Source organism: Elephantulus edwardii, unplaced genomic scaffold (genome assembly GCF_000299155.1).
Source record: "Elephantulus edwardii isolate Elephantulus edwardi_28Jun2011 unplaced genomic scaffold, EleEdw1.0 scaffold00015, whole genome shotgun sequence".
Taxonomy (NCBI): Eukaryota; Metazoa; Chordata; class Mammalia; order Macroscelidea; family Macroscelididae; genus Elephantulus; species Elephantulus edwardii.
The window spans coordinates 15326990-15345715 of NW_006399765.1; the positions used below are offsets into that span (position 1 = coordinate 15326990).

Below are 18726 nucleotides of genomic sequence, written 5' to 3' on the forward strand. Positions count from 1 at the left end.
TGGAGCCTAAGGTGATACCCATCCCACTTTATCTTGGATTGAGCGAGGTGAAGGTAGCATCCTCAGTACTGAAACTGGTTCAGTCCTCCAAAGCCTGGGACGATTGGGGTACAGGGAGCCCATAGTGCACAGGGAATGAGAAGGGCTTTCATGAGCCATTTAGGAACCTAACGGCCAGTCTTCATTGTGGTCCACGGGTTCAGTAAGCATCCAGCTTTCCTGAAGTCTACAGACAGCAGGCGGATGGTGAGAGCTGTCGTGGATGGCTGTGCCGACTGAACACATCACAAGAATACCAGGTCTCCAGAGGCCCATGCACTGGGGAAACCTAGATTTCTGTTGAGAGACTCTTATAAACATTTTCTAGAACAGGCCAATGACATGTCTTGAGATAGGTCCGCACAGCCTTTTGCTGATTTCTCTCCGAGATGCAGTATATGAGCTAGTGGTGACTCTGGCAAAGGCCAAGCTTTCAACAAATGTCTCCTGCTGTTCCGAGACGAACACGCCTTGGGGATTACAAATGTGGGCAGAGAAGGCAGGAGGGGATGACTAATGACGTCTGCTCAGAGTGGCATCAGGAGAGCAAATATTATTGCACGCCATGTCACTAAATAGACAGTAATTTACGACTTCTGTGCTGAAGCTAAGTAGAAAATCAGATCGCGGCAAGATGGGGAATTTGTCTGTGACAGGAGCTTAGATCAAGGCAGGAGGGTTGAGAGTGTATCTGTGTATAGAGTCACAAAGCACCCTTTGAAACGCCCAAATAAAGGCCAGGAAGTCGGACTGTTTCAGATGGCAGATTTCAGGCCAAGGGCTTTCGAACCATGGTAGATACAGAGCAACGGTTTGAACTGGTGCGTTCATTTTTAAGGCCCGCTGAGCGTTTGAATTTCCATTCCAGATATAGTGACTCAAAGCCTACTTTTAACAAGATCCCCGGGTGGTCCCTGAGATTCTGATATGTCTGAGTAAGAATTGCTGGGGATCTTATTATAGTGAAGGCTCTGAATCAGTCTAGCTGGAGCCATTGTTAATTGTCACTGAGTAGACCAGAGCTCTAGCAATCCTATGAATGGTGGTCCTGAACCTGGCCCCATCCTGTGCCATCCTGATTATCCCTCATACACTCAAGCCCACTGCTACGGCCACTATATCAGTCCATCTTGTTGAAGGTCTTCCTCTCTTTCACCGACTCTCAGTCTTTCCCAGCATGATGTTGTGGTTTGGGTTTTTTTCCCCCAAGGCCTGGCCCCCTCCTAAAAACATGCCCAAAGTATGTGAGATGAAGTTTCACCATTGTTATCTTTAAGTAACATCCCATCTGCACTTTCTCTAAGACATCTTTGTTCGTTCTTTTGGCAGTCCGTTCAGTACTCTTCCACTGCACAACTCAAAGGCATCGATTATTCTGCCATCCTTTAGTCACTGTGTAACTGTCAGATGCATAGCAAGTATATGAAAATACCATGGCTTTGAACAGGTGCACCTTAGTCTTATTTTTTTCTTTTTGTTTGTATTTTATTTTGTTTTAATTTATTATTAATTTCAATGAAAATTTACAGAGACTTTGGATTTCCATTCATTCATTGTTGCACTTTTCTCCCATCCCAACCCTCCCCCCCGCCCCACTACACTCCCCTCTTGGAAAAGTAAAAGAAAAATTCTTTCATTGTTTTACAATCCCTCCCCCCAGGTCCACTCCACTATGCAGCCTTCACTCTGGACTCCTGTCATGACAAAAATACCTAATCACATATCCCTTCTAAACAGTTTTCTTCCTCATCAGTTTCAATGAAGTAGACATTATTGAACCCATCTTTCTCAGTCTCCCACCAACTCCGATGTCAGTCCTGCTTTACAACAGTGGCACCATGCAGTATTTGTCCTTTTTTTCCAATTTTTTTAAAATTATTATGAAATTTTATTAGTTTTAATGAACATTTACAGAGATTTTGGGTTCTCATTCATTCATTGTTGCACAGTTTTCTGCACCTTAGTCTTTAAACTGACATCATTGTTCCTTAGCGTCTTGACAGCAGATGCCACACGTCTTTTGATGTCCTGACTGCTAGTACCAAGGATGTTGATTGTGGATCCAAGCAGGATGAAATTGTTGACAACATCAATATTTTCTCCATCTATCGTGATGTTGCATATCACAACTCTTAGCAAGGAGTTGATTGGAAGAAACTGGCTCAATTCCCTGGTGTAGGAATCTCCCGAGGGACTTGTTTAAATTCAAGAGGAATGGGCTACATCCTAGGTCAATGCGTCTGGGCCTCCATGTCTTTGACTAGTTTTCGAGGTGATTCTGGCACACAGTTTGGGAGCCTTTGTTTTAGACAAGGGAGGCGGATGAAAACAGGATGTGGCTGGGGGAGGCACGTCATAAAATGCAAAGGCAGGTGCCCTCTGTGCTTACAGAGGCTGCTCACAGATACACACTTCCTCCTTTAAAAGCTGTTGCCTTTGTAAATGAATGAAACATTAAAAAAAAAAAAAAGTTACTTTTTTTCCCCTGGATAGAATTCCTCTTAACCAGGCAAGGTTTTTCAGTCAGCATTTGTAATTCAGTCCAGCTAAAATGCAGTTATTTATCTAAGAGTTTTCACTTCTCTCTTTCCCTAATTAATTGAAATAAACAAAAGAAAACCTCACCTCATTGTTGTGGAGTTGGGACCAACTAAGAGCTGACTCTCCATCCAGTTTCCAAGGCTGCAGATAACTGAAAGGAGCTTGCTCAAACTTTGCCTTTGGGGAGGCTGGTGGATTTGAACCGCCGGGGAGGGGCGGCTTTTATTTTAAAGCACAACTCCCCACAGACCACACCAACCCACTGTCAGTGAGGGGAACGGACTCACAGTTAACTTTTCAGTGGCTTTTTGGGGGCTGAAAAATCACACCAGAGCAGACAGCTCATCTCTCTCCTGTGGAGTGGCTTGTGGGTTCGAACAACCAGAGAGGCACTACCTTTGAGGTTAGCAGCCCCCCCCCCCCCAATAGACTACAGAACCAGAGCTCCATATAGTTATGCCACCAGAACCTGAACATCATCAGATACCTTAGGGTGGAGAAATAAGTAATACCCTGCCTTGCCTTAAAGAATCTTGGAGTTTTATGAAGTTCATACCCTTTGACCCACCAAGCCCTCTCTCTCTCATGACTAGAAAGGAGGAGAGGGGAGTTGGGTACCCAGATTCCATTTCTCCTAATCATTGTCTCTGTCCTCACAGGTGAGCTTCTTCCTCTGACCACCTCTGAGCTAACAGCACCACCCTAAACCTGAAGTCAGTTAACCTTGTGAACACAGTCAGAGGTCATGGTCATCACTGCAGAGCCTGTTTAGGACAACTGCACAGAGAGACCTAATAGTCTTACTAACCCTTGAGTCACTTCCACTTCTCTCTTTCTGAGGCAGACATCTTGCCTTTCTAGAAGTTGGCTTACAGCATTTAATTTAAAACAAAACGCCGTTCATTTTTGTTGTTGTTGCTCTTGAGAAAATACACAGAACAAACACCAGTTCTATAGTTTAACCAGATACAATTCCTGACACTGGTTACATTCTTTGAGTGGGCTAACCGTTCTCTCCCGCCTTCTCTGAGTTGCCCATCCTCTGTAAACTTAAACTCACTGGCCCTTAAGTTCAAAATGTATCTTTGTTTCTTTTTAGGTTTGGCTGTGCTGTTCTTTCTGTCACAGAGGCCTTTCTAGACAGTCTTTTCTACGTCTCCCCAGCACTCCCTAACTCCACGTCTCATTCTCTGTCAAGTCTTTGTGATTGCTCTTGGCAATAATAATTTTTTGTTTTCCTGACAAAACACACACAAAAAACAAAAACAAACTTCATACCATGCCCTCACTCACTTGTCTTCAAAGCATTGTAAGTATAGTTCTTTTATGTACTTACATGTGTGCAATGATTAGGCACTTCCTTGAAAGCAAGGCTTTTACCTTTATTTTGTTTTCTGTATCTTCAGTGCCTGACATTGTGTACACAACAGGCAGGCAATAGGTGGCTAATTAATTAATGCTAAATTAATGCTTGTAAAGTGGAAGACTAGACTAAGTCTTAGGGTTCCATGCCAAAATGAGGTCAAATATTTCAAATAAGAGAAAAGTGGGACCCAGAGTGGGAAGTTCTTCCCCCAAGACCACCCATCTCATCCAGGGCAGACTGAGAACCAAGTCTTCACCCTTGGTAAAATGATTTCTCTATAATTAAATGGTTTTCTTAGTTAGGAAACAGGCCCCTGTATTGAACATAGACTTTAGAAATGTCACCATAAAAACCGGACGAAAAGAAAAGGACTAAGTTAATAGTTTCTCCCACACGGGCTCTTTTCTTATAGAAAAATGTCCAAGTCTTAAACTCAAGGAGTATTGATGGTTTTTGGCCACAGTTTAAAAATGACCCACTTTCTGCTTATTTTAACCCAAGGGGTGCTGGTGTGATGTGAGAAGCAGACGCCCAGGTCGTCTTCTTTCAGCTGAATTCTCATAGTTCAAGAACAAGATCATTATTTTCTCTCGCATTATTTGGACAGTAACATATGTAATTCCTCAGGCCCCTCCCTGGAACTCGTCTCAGCTGCCCAATGACCACCTGGAGATGCTTCTCCAAGGCCCTCCAGTGGGATGTGACGTGATTCTGATACAAACCAAGGAGAGGAGACAAGTGAGCAAGGCCGACAGGTTGCTCTGGACAGAAAGAGAGCAACATAGGATGACCTGAAGCCTTCATCTCCACGACCATGCCTCATAAACAGTGACACTGGCCTCTCCCCCCAGAACTCATCCACACAGCACGTCCTAGAGCTGGAAACTGAACAAATGTTTGCTCTTCATTAGATGGCATCATATTCCTCACAGCTGTTCCTTGTTGCCTTAAATACTCTTAATGGAGCCGTAATAACCAGATACCTTCTGGCCACCCTACTGGGCTCATTCCATTCATTAGGATGACTGCCTGCCTGCATCGGATTGGCGCTGACAAGGCTTCCCTTCCTTCTCTCCACCACAAAGCCGTCTCTTCCTGTTACCCCTCATTTTTCCTGAACTCACTGCTCATCCTACAGTGATGGCCGGTCCAGTGACAGTCCCACTCTCCAGTTGGTGACTGTTGGCATTCTGTGTGCTCATGTGCTTAGGGTTTTTTGGTTTGTTTTTAACTGGGAAGGGTGCGAGAATTAGGGCCGGGGGAAATGTGGTTCAGGATCATGGGCACAGGCTCCCTGACTCTCGAGTGACTCTGTTCAATTAACAAAGCTAGAGTTTGTCATCAGGTGGCTTCACAGGCGTCACATGTGTTCTGCCCAAGCACAGCATGCGTGGTGATAGGCTGGTGAGCCCAAGCAGAGGCCCTCTGTGGGCTGCTCTGTGAGAGCTTAGCTCTCACGTGCAAATGTTCATTGTGATCACTTGGAGCACTTAGCTAAATAATATTAATGCCTGAGTTTTAAACCCTCAACTCTCCCTCCCTTCCATTATATTCTACCTCCGTAATTCCTGGGATTCTGATTTAATTTTTCCAGAGGCATGGTATGGATATTGTTGTTGTTGTTATGTGCCATCAAGTCACCTGCGACTCATAGCAAACCTATGTACAACAGCCCTATACCCTGCTCTATCCCATGCCAATCTTATCATCTTCGAGATGCTCACCCCCATTGCCCTTAAGGCTGAATCAAAACACCTCATTGAGGGTCTTCCTCTCCTGTGATGTGCCTCCACCCTCCCAAGCATGATGTCCTTCACCAAGGACTGATCCTGCCTTGCAACATGTCCAAAGTGTATCAGATAAAGCTTCAGAATCCTTGCCTTCAAGGAGAAGCCTGGCTCCACCCTTTCCAGGATGAACTTGTTTGTTCTCCTAGCAGTCGATAGTACAGTCAATATTGTTCTCCAGCACCACAGGTCAAAGGCATCAACTCTTTCCATCATCCCTAGTCAATGTCCAGATCTCTGATGCATAGCAACTGATTGCAAAGACCATGGCCTGTATCAGGCACACCTTAGTCTCCAGAATGACATCGTTGCTCTTCAGTACTCTGGAGAGGTCTCTGACAACAGACTTACCCAATGTAATTCGTCTTTTAATTTCCTGGCTTGCTGGTCCCAAGAGTGTTGATTGTAGAGCCAAGCAAACTAGTTTGCTTATTTATTTTACTTTCCCAGGTAATTCTAACATATAACCAAGATTGAAAACGTCCAGTGGAGCCCCAGAACTGCATGACTTGTAAATGTCTTAGGCCTCCTTGAATTCTTTGGAGCCCAGGGCCACTGGCAAATCACAGTTGTTAGAATTTGAGACAAAATTAAGAGGTTATGGATCCAGAAGGTGGAGTCCTGTGGGACTGTCAAAGGGAGGGAAGCCCAGCAGGGGAACTTCCATCCCAGGCCTGATCAGTTGATTCCTGCAAAGAATATCAGGGATAGGATCCTGACCACCTTTGATCAATCTCCTTACCCCATTGTGTAGATATGTAAACTGAGGCCTGGGAAGAAGGAGTGATTGGAGAGTGACCTGGGTGACCACAGTCACTCACATTGTGGATCAGAGATAGTACTTCAATCCAGGCAATTTGAAGTTTGAACTTTCCAGGATAATTCACACATTCCTTCAAATAATTGAGCCTAAAATATAGAATGAGAATCAAATTTTAATGCCAAAGAGAATAAGCTGATTTAATGGCTCCCCATTCAGAGAATATGTGTGGGCTGGTCTGGGCTCTGGGCCCAGTAGCCTGTTTCCAGCAGCCTCATCTTTTTTCTTTTCCCTGAATTATCGTCCTGGCCACCTACCTGCCTCTGGTCTCCCTGCTGTTATCCACCCCAGACAGCTATATCTAAAATGCAAATCCTTCTTTCAAAGTGTTGCTTAAACCCTTCAATGGCTCTGCATAGAAACCCTTCAGTGGTTTCCCATGGCCCCTGGGGAAAGAGTCAAACTCCTTTCCCAGGCCTGTGGACAATCACCCTCATCTCATTCCATATCCCCTTCCATAACTTATGCTCCAAAAATATCCAGCTCCACTAACTCCCCTAATTCCATGTGCTGTGCTCACCTCCTTCTACTCCCCTTCCTTTTATCCTCTCTCCCCTAGCTAGCACACCCTTGCTGCTTTCTTTTGGTTATTCCTACTTCTTAAGCTTCTTGTAAGATACGCTCTTTCCCCAAAACATTCATCCTCAGGCCAGATTTAACATACACTATCCCCATAGCATTACGATAGTTGGAGAAAGGATTGAGGCTGCCAACAGTTTCAGCATCTTTGGTTCAATAATCAACGTGCTCAGTACCAGCAGTCAGGAAATCAGGAGACATATTACACTGGACAAATCTGCTATCAGGGACCTCTCCAGAGTGCTGAAGAGCAACGATGTCAGTTTGAAGACTAAGATGTGTCTAATTCAGGCCACAGTCTTCGCAGTCATCTGCTATGCAATGGAGAGCTGGACAGTGACTAAGGATGGCAGAAGAATTATTGATGCCTTGGAGTTGTGGTGCTGGAGAAGAGTACTGCTGAGAGAACAAACAGATGTGTCTTGGAGAAGGTACAACTGGAGTGCTCCTTGGAGGCAAGGCTATTCATTGGAGAGGGACATCATGCTTGCAAAGGTGGAGAGTCAGGAACGAGATGGATCAACACGGTGACTTTAGCAATGGACTTGAGTGTTTCAGAGATAGTGATGTTGGCTCAGGATTGGGTAGGGTCCAAGTTGGCTGTTCATAGGTCACTATGAGTTGCACTTGACTTGATGGCACCTAATAACAACAACAACAACATCCCCATAGCGTCCCGTAGCATGCTAAGTATTTTTCCAAAATAGTGATCAGTGTGTATACCTATCACTAAGAATAGCAGACCTTCAAATTAGTTTATTCTACTGTGCCTCTCTGTAAGAATTCCTCTTTCCAGACATACTAAATCCCTCTTCAGATATACTAAATAAGAATGTTCATTTTACCAAGTCCCCAGTGACTCTTCTACATGCATAAGATCTTTAAGAATTATCAAGGGGATCATGATAAAATGTAAACTTTTTTATTCAGTCCATTAGAGGTGGACATGCAAATTCTCAGCAAGAGACTGAATTGGAATGAGCCTGTTGAAAGCTCTGAGTTCAAGCAGAGACTACTCCTGCCCATTTCAGCCATTCAGTTTCTGGAACCTAGCCCAATGCCTGGCCCCCAGGAAGTGCTCAGAGTTCCTAAAATTCCATGAGACTCAGCCCCCAGGACTTGTCTCTGCGTTTAGTCCAGTTGCTTGGAGATCTCACTCAAATGCCTATCACCTTTTGTCAACAACACTCAAAGTTTTCTCTCCCACCCAGGCCTTTTCCCCCACCAGGTTTAATACCCTTGTTTCCAATGACATACTGTACGTAGTGTATCCACTGATGTGTCTAAAGGAACTCTAGTGGTTAAGGCATTTATTGCTAACCAAAATGTCAGTGGTTCAAACCTACCAGCTACTCCATGAGAGGAAGAGGAGGCTTACTTCTGTAAGATTTACAACCTTGAGAACCTCATGGGGCAGATCTACTCCATACTATAGGGTGGTTATGAGTTAGAATAGGCTTAATGACAGTGATGTTTGCTTTTTGGTGGAAAACAGTGTGTGATAGACACTGCCAACTTTCAGTTGCTCCACCGCCCTCAGGTGTGCTTTACCTGTGGTTCCGCCTCTTCCCAGTGCAGCTGCAGCACACACACCCCATCAAGCAAAGCCCTCTTTCCAGTAGCCCAGCTCCAAAGCCTTGGAGTTGACCTTGATTCATCTCTTCCTCTTACATGTCTGTCTAATTTTTTTAGGCTCTCCTGATGGGCTCTATTTTTAAAATATATTCAAAACCTACCACTTTTCAATCCTTCCACGGCTTTACCTTGGCCACCATTGTTTTTCCACTTGGGTTACCACCATTGTTTTTCCACTTGGGTTACTGTGGTGACCTCTTAACTGGCCTCTTCAACATTTGTCTCTGTGCTCTATTATCAGTGCAGGAGATAGAAGCAATCTTTGATTATAAGGTCAGGTCAGGTCATTTGTCCTATCAAAACTCTGCAGAGACTTCCTATTTCAGTGTCAAGGCCAATGTCTTTATGATTACCAGGCCCCTTTTGCCCTACAATCTCATCTCCTATTACCTTTACTTTTGTTCACTTGACTCCTGCTACTGCCCTAGCCTTTTAGCAATCAGCTTAGGACACTCCCTCACCAATTTTACCTGCTAACTTTTGGATTAGGAAACTCTGGTGACCTAGAGGGTAAGACGTTGTGCTGCCAGCCTAAAGGCAGGTGGTGCCGACTCACCACCACCTGTTCTGAGGGAGAGACATGGGCAATTCCCTCCTCTGTAATTTACAGCCTCTGAAAACCTACTGAGTCAATTCCCACATGATGGCAATGGATTTGAGTTTTCTAGAACTCATGAACTACCCTTTTAAACCCATTTAATATTAGAAACTTCTTCACTTTATATCCCCTTAGGTTTTATCTCCCTTCCTCATGGCACTATGTGCAGACTGCCTTTTGATGGAGATCGTGTTGTCTAAGTGTTACCTGTTCCACATGCTCTTTCAGCTAACCCTCTTCCCTACTCTTCCCTCTCTTATTCAACACACTCCAGAAATGGGATCTCACTTCCTTTCCCTAGAATCTAGGCAGCTTTTACTTGCTCTTAAAGACTAGAATGTGGTGGAAGGGATGGTGTGACTTCTGAGACTAGAAATCAAAAGGCACTACAGAGTCTATCTTCTCAGCTGGGATGATCACCTTTGGAGTTCTCACCATGTGGGAAATCTCACTGTCCTGTGAGGAAGCCAGAAACACATGAATAGGCTTCAGGTTGGCGTGCTAGGTGAAAAATGCTGAAAAAAATGCAGCTTGGGACCCACAGCAATCACTAGACACTTGGGTAAAGATGCTTTCAGACGTGCTCAGTATTCCCAGTAAAACCCCGGATACTGGACCTGAGACAAGCTGTTGCCACTGTGCTGTGTCCAAGTTCCTGGCCCACAGAGTTAATGAGCATGGCAGATTGGTTATTTTATGTTGCCGAGATTTGGGGAACTTTGTAGACGTGCACAGCGTCATGAACTGAATCGTGTTTCCCTCAAAATGTGTGGGGTCAATCTTATTATACTTTTGGTTATAATCTCATTTTGGAATAGGCTTTGGTTATGTTAATGAGTGTGTTGGTGTAGGCTGTGTTTAAGTCAATCTCTTCTGAAATAGGACAGATGAGATTAAACAGCAGCAAAAAAGCACTAATGTGGGAGAGAGGAGAGCTAGATGGCATGTTACATGCTGTGTCCAACAGACCAAGAAACAGTAGTTGAAGAAAGAGGTAAGAACCTTCCTCTAAGGCTGACGCACAGAAAAAAAGGCTTCCCACAGAATGAGCACCTTGAACTTGAGCAAGTACATATCTGTGATATTTCTGTTAGAGTTGCATTATGTAACCAAGACACACAGCACGTCTATCGTTGATATCCTGTCCTTGCAGGTAATGTAAGCTGCATGAGGGCTGGGCTCTAGATTTTGTTCACTGTTGTCTCCCAAATGTCTAGAACACTCGTTGGCAATAGTAAATACTCAGTAAATATTTATTGAACATATGAGCGAATGATTACAGAACAGAATGAAAATTTAGAAGGCACAGCTTGCTGCAGCTGAGAGGTCCCTTAAATGCCAACTTGTCAAACCCACTCGTTCGTATGAAAAAAAAACCCAGAGTAGGATAGAAATGTGACAGGCAATGAAAAGAGCACGCAGCATGTGGGTTTGGGAGCAGCTGGAAGTGGACACCGAGTCTTCCAGGAGATCTGTGCCCTGTCTCCTCAGGATGGATTCTAGACATGATGGGAGCCTTGATGATCAAAGCAACACTCAGTGCTCTCCTAGGAAAGGGTAGCAGCACATTGTGGCAAGGCTTCCATTAAGCAGTGTTTTCCAATTAGCCCTCGGTTAATCAGAAAATGCTATTAACTATAAGCTAAGCATTCCAGCCAGCTGATTAATATAATTTGAACTAATTGAGGGCACGGGTAGCCGGAATTAAGAGAGATTTCTGGTAGAGTTCAAATGATGGGATAACACGTGCTGTTTTCTCATTTGCTAGAAAACCAGTTCGTTTCTGTGCTATAAATTTGGAGAAATAAAAAAAAAAGGTTCAGAGGAGAAGTTTTCAAAATCAAACCAAACCCCACTATGTACGACAGATCATTTTCAAAAGGGGTATTGGTCAAAACAGACTGGAAAGCTATCCCTAAAATAATCAAATGCATCTATCTGTACTTCCAGTGTGCAGTTTTTGATTGCAAGTTCTTTGGACAGCTCTTCTCAGCCTTTGAACACTTTTCTTCTTTCTGGAAGTCACATGTGGTGGTTGTATGTCTTCCATTCAATTCTGATTCATAGCAATTTGGACAGGACAGTACAGAAGTGCCCCAGAGAGGTTATACCTCATCTCACATATTATGGTCATGTTATCAGGAAGGGTGGGTGTTTCCTTGCCAAAAAAAGACATCATGCTTAGAGAATTAAAGTGTCAGGGGAGGGAGAAAGACCCTCGATGAGATGATTGACACCATGTGCACCAATGGGCAGGATTCAGCAAGGGTCTGTGGACTACAGGGTCTCTAAGAGATGGCATGGTCTCTAAGACACCTAATAACAGCAACAACAATGGGTTCTCAAAGCTGTAATCTCTATAGAGACTACTTCATGCTGGGGTCTTGTGTTATTTCAAATGTCACAACACATGAAATATGATTAAAAACATATTAAACCATCGTACTGAATATGCTTTTCTTTCTAAACAATACATCATGCTCTTGACAAATCCTCACCAGAACGTTTACATGTGTGTGAACGACAACACAGCGCACGCGCGCGCGCTTTCTCTCTCTCACTCACTCACTCACTCTCACGTACAAGCACAGGAGACAGTGTTAGAAGTATAAGGATCATTTCATCCTGGGGTCTACTTTTATGAAGGAAATAAGACCCAGTAGTGAGGGCTGATGAGATCATCTTGAGCATTCTGTGATCTTCCGCAACCTTATCCCCACGTCCTTCCAAGATCTGCAAGCTGAGTACATGAAAAATGCTACTTTCCTTAGACCATATTTGAAATTAACTGCTGCTTTTCCTGAGCCAGTAATTACTCACCCGCATGGCCATCAACTCTGCGTTCTCATAAAAGTGTCAAGCATGCCCCTGGCCATCGTGTTTTACACCATCATAAACTTTTTAGGACCAGCCAGGCCCTTCAAAATTACCTTAGCCAAACTCTTCATTTAACTAATGAATTTAAAAACGCAGATAGGAAAATGATATGCTAAGATCACAGAGTTTATGGTAGTGCTCTCCAGCGGTGTGGACCCCAGGCTAACACCATTTTCATGGCCTCACCAGACTTCTGAAATAATGCTTTGGCAAACTGTTCCTCAGAACATAGCAGTCGGGGAGAGAAACCTGGTCTACAATATCCAGATTTCCAAATGTGTAACATCTGAGCCAGTGAGTTTCCACTGCATATAGAGAAACTGAACATAGCATAGCTGGAGTACACACTGCTTGGGGGAGGGAAAATGCAAAGGAAAATGAACTGGGGCAAGTAACGCAGAGCCTGACACACAGCAGAAGCTCCAGAGATAATTCTGGGAAGGAAAAAGGAGAGGGAGAAAGAGGGGAACTAAAAAGTAAAGAAGTATTTGTTGTAACAGCTGGCTGTGGCTGGATGCAGACCTGCACAGGAAGGTGGCACAATTCCTCCTGGGACTTCAGTAGAGGAAAACATTTTAATGAGTTTTCCTTCTGTTTATGTTTTGTTTGTCAAAGGTGAGGTCTAATGGGCCACATCTGAGACATGCCTGAGACAGAAGCAGCTCAGTTGTTTTGCAAAAGAAAGTTAGAGGAAATTAGGACTGCTTTTCCTGGCTGCTGAAGAAGGAGGAGGTTTTGAGGATACAGGGAAGAATGCTGGGAGGGAAGTGGAGAGAGTCTGAGAAGAGGGTAGAACCTTTAAGAGGACTTTGCAGTGATGTGAATGGTTAAGGAACTTCTCAGAATCACGGTGCTATATTAAAGCACGTCCTGTACTTTGCTGAGCTCTTCTCTCTTAACCTCCAAGTCTCAGTCACACCACTACCTTTATTAGAAATTATCTGAGCAGAAAAGAACGACCAGCGCAGGAGGGAGACGATACAGTGAGAAGACAGCAGTCACTGAAGCTGAGTGAAGGCATTGAAGGATGGTGACCCCATAGAAGCATGATTATGGGGTAAGACAGGAACAGGCATAAGCAGGCATACCAGAAATCACTGATGAGAACGATTTGTTGGGTTGTCTAGAGAATGAGAGCCATTCTCTCTTGACCTTGACATGGAAAGGAGATGTGACTCCGCTGTTTTGTGCCATCACATTGGAATAGATCCACAGATGACCCTCCCATGGGTTTTCAGAGGTAGTTAATCACACAGGAGGAGACTGCCCCTCTACATGGGGAGACATTTGGGGGATAACTGGATTATGAAAAGAAGAAAGAGAGAAAGTAGGAAGGTGGGATCAAGGATGTATCAGTCTTTCAGTTTGCACACAGATCACCTAAAGTTCTCGGTGAAATAGATGTTCTGATTTGGTAGGTCTAAGGTGAGGGCTGAGTTGTATTTTTGAAACTTCTTGGGTGATTCGGACTCTGCTGGTTTGAGGACCATGTTTTTAGGAGCAGGGCTTTCCTATAAATAAATGTCATAATCCATTAACAGCCGTCTCTTACCTCATATTCCTCCTTGAACCCATATCCCTGGCCTCTCTTCATCTGGGTGATGTGCTGCAGCAGGTCAGCCACCCTGATGGCCGGCTGGAACTGGTCGCGGGGGTAGCTCATCTCCACAGGGTCGCACGTCCGGTAGGGATGGGTCTGGATGGTGAGGGTAGGCTGGGACAGCTCCCCACGGCTGCCATCTGCTTCAAAGAGAAGGAGGTGGAACAGACCGTCACCTACAGGCTTCGTCCTTTGCCTCCCCCAGCTTGGTGTGAGACGGACAGAGGGGACCGGTCAAGAACACAGCTGATTCAGGAAATCATGAAGCTAGAGACCAACAGCTCGGCGGATCTCCAACTAAACCCACTCAGTAACCCTGGGTTCATGTTTACTTCAGGGCCCATGTTTATGGAGCAAAGACAAAATGCCAGGCTGACTGGCAGCCCCAGCCTGTCTCGATTCTTCCTCCGGCATTCTAAGGAGGGTCTTGACCAACGTGGCCAGTCCTAGAACCAGTAAGTAATGACAGAGATTAGCTAATGAGAGAACTCTACGCCTGAGAAATAGTCCCTGCTGACAGCAGAACCTGAGGTCCCTGGAGATGCGGGCCATGTGTCTGCTTCTGGTCCATTTGCCTGAAACTTTCTGGGCCTTAGCATTCAAATTCTAGCATTTCATCAACCACCTCGGTCCTAGGCAAGCTGGGACCAATGCTCACCCTAATGTTTTTACCTGTGTCTTTAGAATGGCACTAGCAGCCAGGAAATAAAAAAACATATTGCGATGGGAAAGTGTGCTGTTAGGGACCTCTCTAAAGTACTCAAGAGCAATGGCGTCTCTCTGGAGATGAAGGTGCGCCTGATACAGGCCATGGTCTTTGCAATCACTTGTTATGCATCAGAGAGTTGGACAATAACTAGAAAGGATAGAAGGAGAATTGATGCCTTTGAGCTGTGGTGCTGGAGAAGAGTATTGAATGTACCCTGGACTGCCAAGAAAACAAACAGTTTCATCCTTGAGAGGGTTAAACCAGGCTACTCCTTGGAGGCAAGGATTCTGGGGCTTCTTCTGACATACTTTGGACATGTTGTAAGGAGAGACAGGTCCTTGGAGAGGGACATCATGCTTGGGAGGGTGGAGGGACGGCGCAGGAAGGGAAGACCCTCTATGAGGTGGATTGATTCAGTGACTGGGGCACTCGGGATGGGTGTGTCAGAGGCAGTGAGATTGGCACAGAATAGAGCACGGTTTAGAGCTGTTGTACATAGGGTCGTTATGAGTCGCAAATGACTGGACGACACATAACAACAACTATAGAATGGGACCTTTATTATTTTCCTATCCTTCTGTCTGCCCTCACCTGTTAATTCCTCCAAGGAGTTATTGACATGATTGGTCCAAACTTGAGACGTGGATAAGGTTTACCTAACTCATGAGTGGTGTCATGCATGGTCCGAAGGGTCTGCAACACACTGCATTCCAAACAGCACAGCAAGGCCTGACTCTCTTGAGATTAGCTCATCACTCTTGAACTGCCAGAATTATCTAGAAGGTGTAGATGTACACCCAAGGATGCAAGATCTAGAAAAACTTCCTGACTACAAGTAAGAAAAAGGACTGATTTTTACTGCATGGGATTTTGGGTAATAAGATAGCCACATGTGCACTGATACTGCTTAAATGTAGCTCTTAACTAATATGAGGGTTACTGCCCTCTCCCTTAGACCAGGGGATCATGAGTTAGACTTCCTGAGAATCCATTATCTGCCAAGAACTCCGTAAGATTCTGGCAGTGCCCAGAGAAAGATCAATTCTACCCTGATAGTATGATATTCTGGTAGGTGAAACAGGAAAGGACCACCTGAAGCGAAAGAAGCGAAGTTTGAGAGGTCAAGGCCATTCGCATAAAGACAAGGGGCTGTGGAGTGTGGGCTGTGGGTGGAAATGCAAAGGAAGAAAAGCCACAAGATAGTGTGAAGCAGATCCAGAAAAAATGATGAAGGTGTAAGAAGAGTCTTGAAACCAGTGTGATGCTGTTGAATTTTACGCAGATTCCCTTCCTTGTGGAGATTCACACTACTGCTTGCAGATGTCCTGGCTGTCACGGGTATGCCGTATCCCTCCAGTGAAGACGGCTCCTGTTGTGTGATGGAGTTGGAATGGAGAGGAAAAGAGCTCTGAAGTTTGCTTCTGTAGACTCTGAATCTCATGAACCCAAAGACAGGTTGGAGCAGAGTCGGTACTCAGAACCCTGGGCGTGTTTTCCATGTAAGCCATCGTCACAGCTGGGACAGATGTCTTCAGAGCCCCCTGGTCTTGCCCCGGACACGGGGCCTGGGCTGTCCAGGAAGCACACTACCTGGCAGCGCCTGCCTTCCTAGAAAGCGGCGACTTGCAATTTTTGTGACATGCCACATGTTTCCAAAACCAAATAGCTATCAATATGGCTATTTTTCCCGAACACATTGTTAGACAGACTGTAAACTCAGTGTCAGCAAAACCAACACTGGAATGGCAAAACAAATGTGTTTGCAGTTTAGCAACGTGTGTTGCTGTAACATTTGTAATAATGTCAATGCCAGTGCTAATGATGCTATGAGCACTTGGAACCAAGGGATTTTCAAGGTTTATTAATTCAAGTAGCTGGACTCCCTTTCTCAATGTATCTTAGCTCACCTATTCCCTTATTAACCTCCGATAATGCAGAAGTGATGCCTTTTCTCACACCCCATTTCACCAGACGCACTATACTTAATTTTCCATCATTAGGTTTAATGAAAACCCAATTTCACAACTCGCTTCTCCCAGGAACCTACAAGTAATGCTACGTTTTTATCAGCCCCAATTAAAAAACATTATGATGTTCCTATTCGAGAGGGAGCCTTAAAACTAATGTGCGGTTCTGCTGTTAATTCAACAAGGGCGTTGGAACTCACATGCTGCTCGTAAAACGTCACTCAGGCCAGCTGGCCCAGGGAGAGTACATTTCTCATTTTTCTTCCCACCAGACTCTTCATTTTCATGCCATTTCAACTCCTTGTGTATGGGTCTTGCATGTCTGTCTACCACCTAATGATGTTTTGAATCTCTCTTGCACTTTTATGTGGCGGTTGTGAAAGCTTGTGAATTCCTACGCACTGATTCCTTTCACTGTCTTCGAGGGGCTTGTGGGGCAGGCAGAAGGGTTTCGGTGACATGTGTGAGTCACCAGTGCCCACCTCTCATTCCACCTTTTCTTTCCTTTGTTCACCTCCTGGTCACTCTTGCGGGTGAAGGATGGACAATCTCCTGTGAGATTAACTGCCTCTGAAAACCCACTGGAGGGTCAGCTATGGGTGGTACCCAACAACAACAACAATGATGACTAGTTACTCTTACTTCATCAGCCCCCTGCAGTCCTTCTTTGGAGACCTGTTTTTAATCTTTCTCTCACTCTCTCATCTTGCTTCTACACCTTAGTGAACTCCTCCAAACTTCACTGTCATTCTCAATGTTTAACAAATTTCTCCCTGGTACCTAGATTGCACAAAGCACCGTGTTAGAGACCGTGAACAGACAGAGAGGAGGGAGGTGTATGTGGAGAAAGATAAGCAGACTACAGCTCTTGCAGATGGAGAGAAGAAAAGATAAGGCACGCATAGACGCATCTAACAAAGGTAGGAAGGGGTCGGAGCCATAGGAGGCAGGCAGGAGGTGTGCTGCCGACGTATGCACCACGGAAAATGCCCAAAGCCTTAGGCATCAGGCTCCACCTCTGGGGTTTGGGCCATACCTATGGATAGGCAGCCCCCAGGTTGTGAGTAAGATCCACTCCTAAGCGTACCTTTAAGTCTAATTTGCAGGTTAACTCTGAGCAGGTACATACAGTTCTTATTTAGCTTTAGTGCAAGAACAACCTTGAGGCCTTTTCATTGATTCAAAAGCTGCGAATACAGCAAATGATAGTGATTGTGGTGAAAAATTTGTTGGGAGCACGATTTGGTCTGATCATTTAAAAATGAGGGCTAATTTACATACTATTAAAGGGCAAGTGGAAATTGTCTGAAAGTCACAAGTTCCTATGACACTTATATATATAGTGTCTGTACTAGCGCGGTCCAATATTGAGAACGTTCTGTGATCCGGAAATGTTTTAGATCTGTGCCATCTAATACAGTAGTCGAGCGGCTGCCAAGCACAGGAAATGTGTCTAGTTTGATGCGATGCTCAAGTTTTAAAAATTTTGTCTAGTTTTAGTTTACTTAAATGGAAATAGACACACGTGGTCATTGATGACTTTATTGGGCCACACAGATAGAGATGAATAGAGATAAAGAGAGAGCCCTGGAGTGACACAACAGGAAAGGCCCAGAGCACGCACCATCCAGTCTAAAATGTGAGCCCCCAGACTGAACGTTCAGTTTTTTTTCTCATAGCAACATTAAGTGATGTTTAAATAGTTGAATTAATTTTAATAATATATTGACAACGTAGGAGATGGATTGACACAGTAACTGGGGTAATGGGTATAGGTGGGTCGGAGTCATTGAGACAGGCTCAGGATGGGGCAGGCTTCAGAGCCGTCCTACAAAGGGTTGCTATGAGTTACAGGTGACTCAACACATAACAACAAAAACAACTGTTCTACTGAATGTAATACTTTCTGTTGTTTCAGATATAGTTATATATCTATCCTTCAACAAGATAGACTGACAGTGACTGCAACAATAGGTTTGAACATATCACCGATTGTGAGACTGGCACCGGACAGGGCAAGGTTCAGGTCTGTTGTTCATAGGATCTCTATAGAATTGTAGTCAGCTTGATGGTACTTAACAACAACAACGACAACAACTCGTCTCTTGCTCTCTCTTTCTCAAGTCGGAGTCAACCCACAGCTGACCCTCCAGAAGGTTTATCATACAGGAAAAGACTGCCCATCTTGCTTCATGGAGCAGCTGGTGG

General features: G+C 44.6%; 1 protein-coding gene across 1 annotated transcript in view; it reads right to left on the reverse strand.

Annotated features, from left to right (window-relative positions):
- The window catches only part of PTPRT (protein tyrosine phosphatase, receptor type, T), a 975109-nt gene that overhangs the window by 84994 nt on the left and 871389 nt on the right, over nt 1-18726 (reverse strand). Inside the window, exon 18 of the mRNA XM_006881719.1 lies at nt 13795-13985. Coding sequence (XP_006881781.1) covers nt 13795-13985 — 191 coding nt within the window. The remainder of the gene's footprint in view (nt 1-13794; nt 13986-18726) is intronic.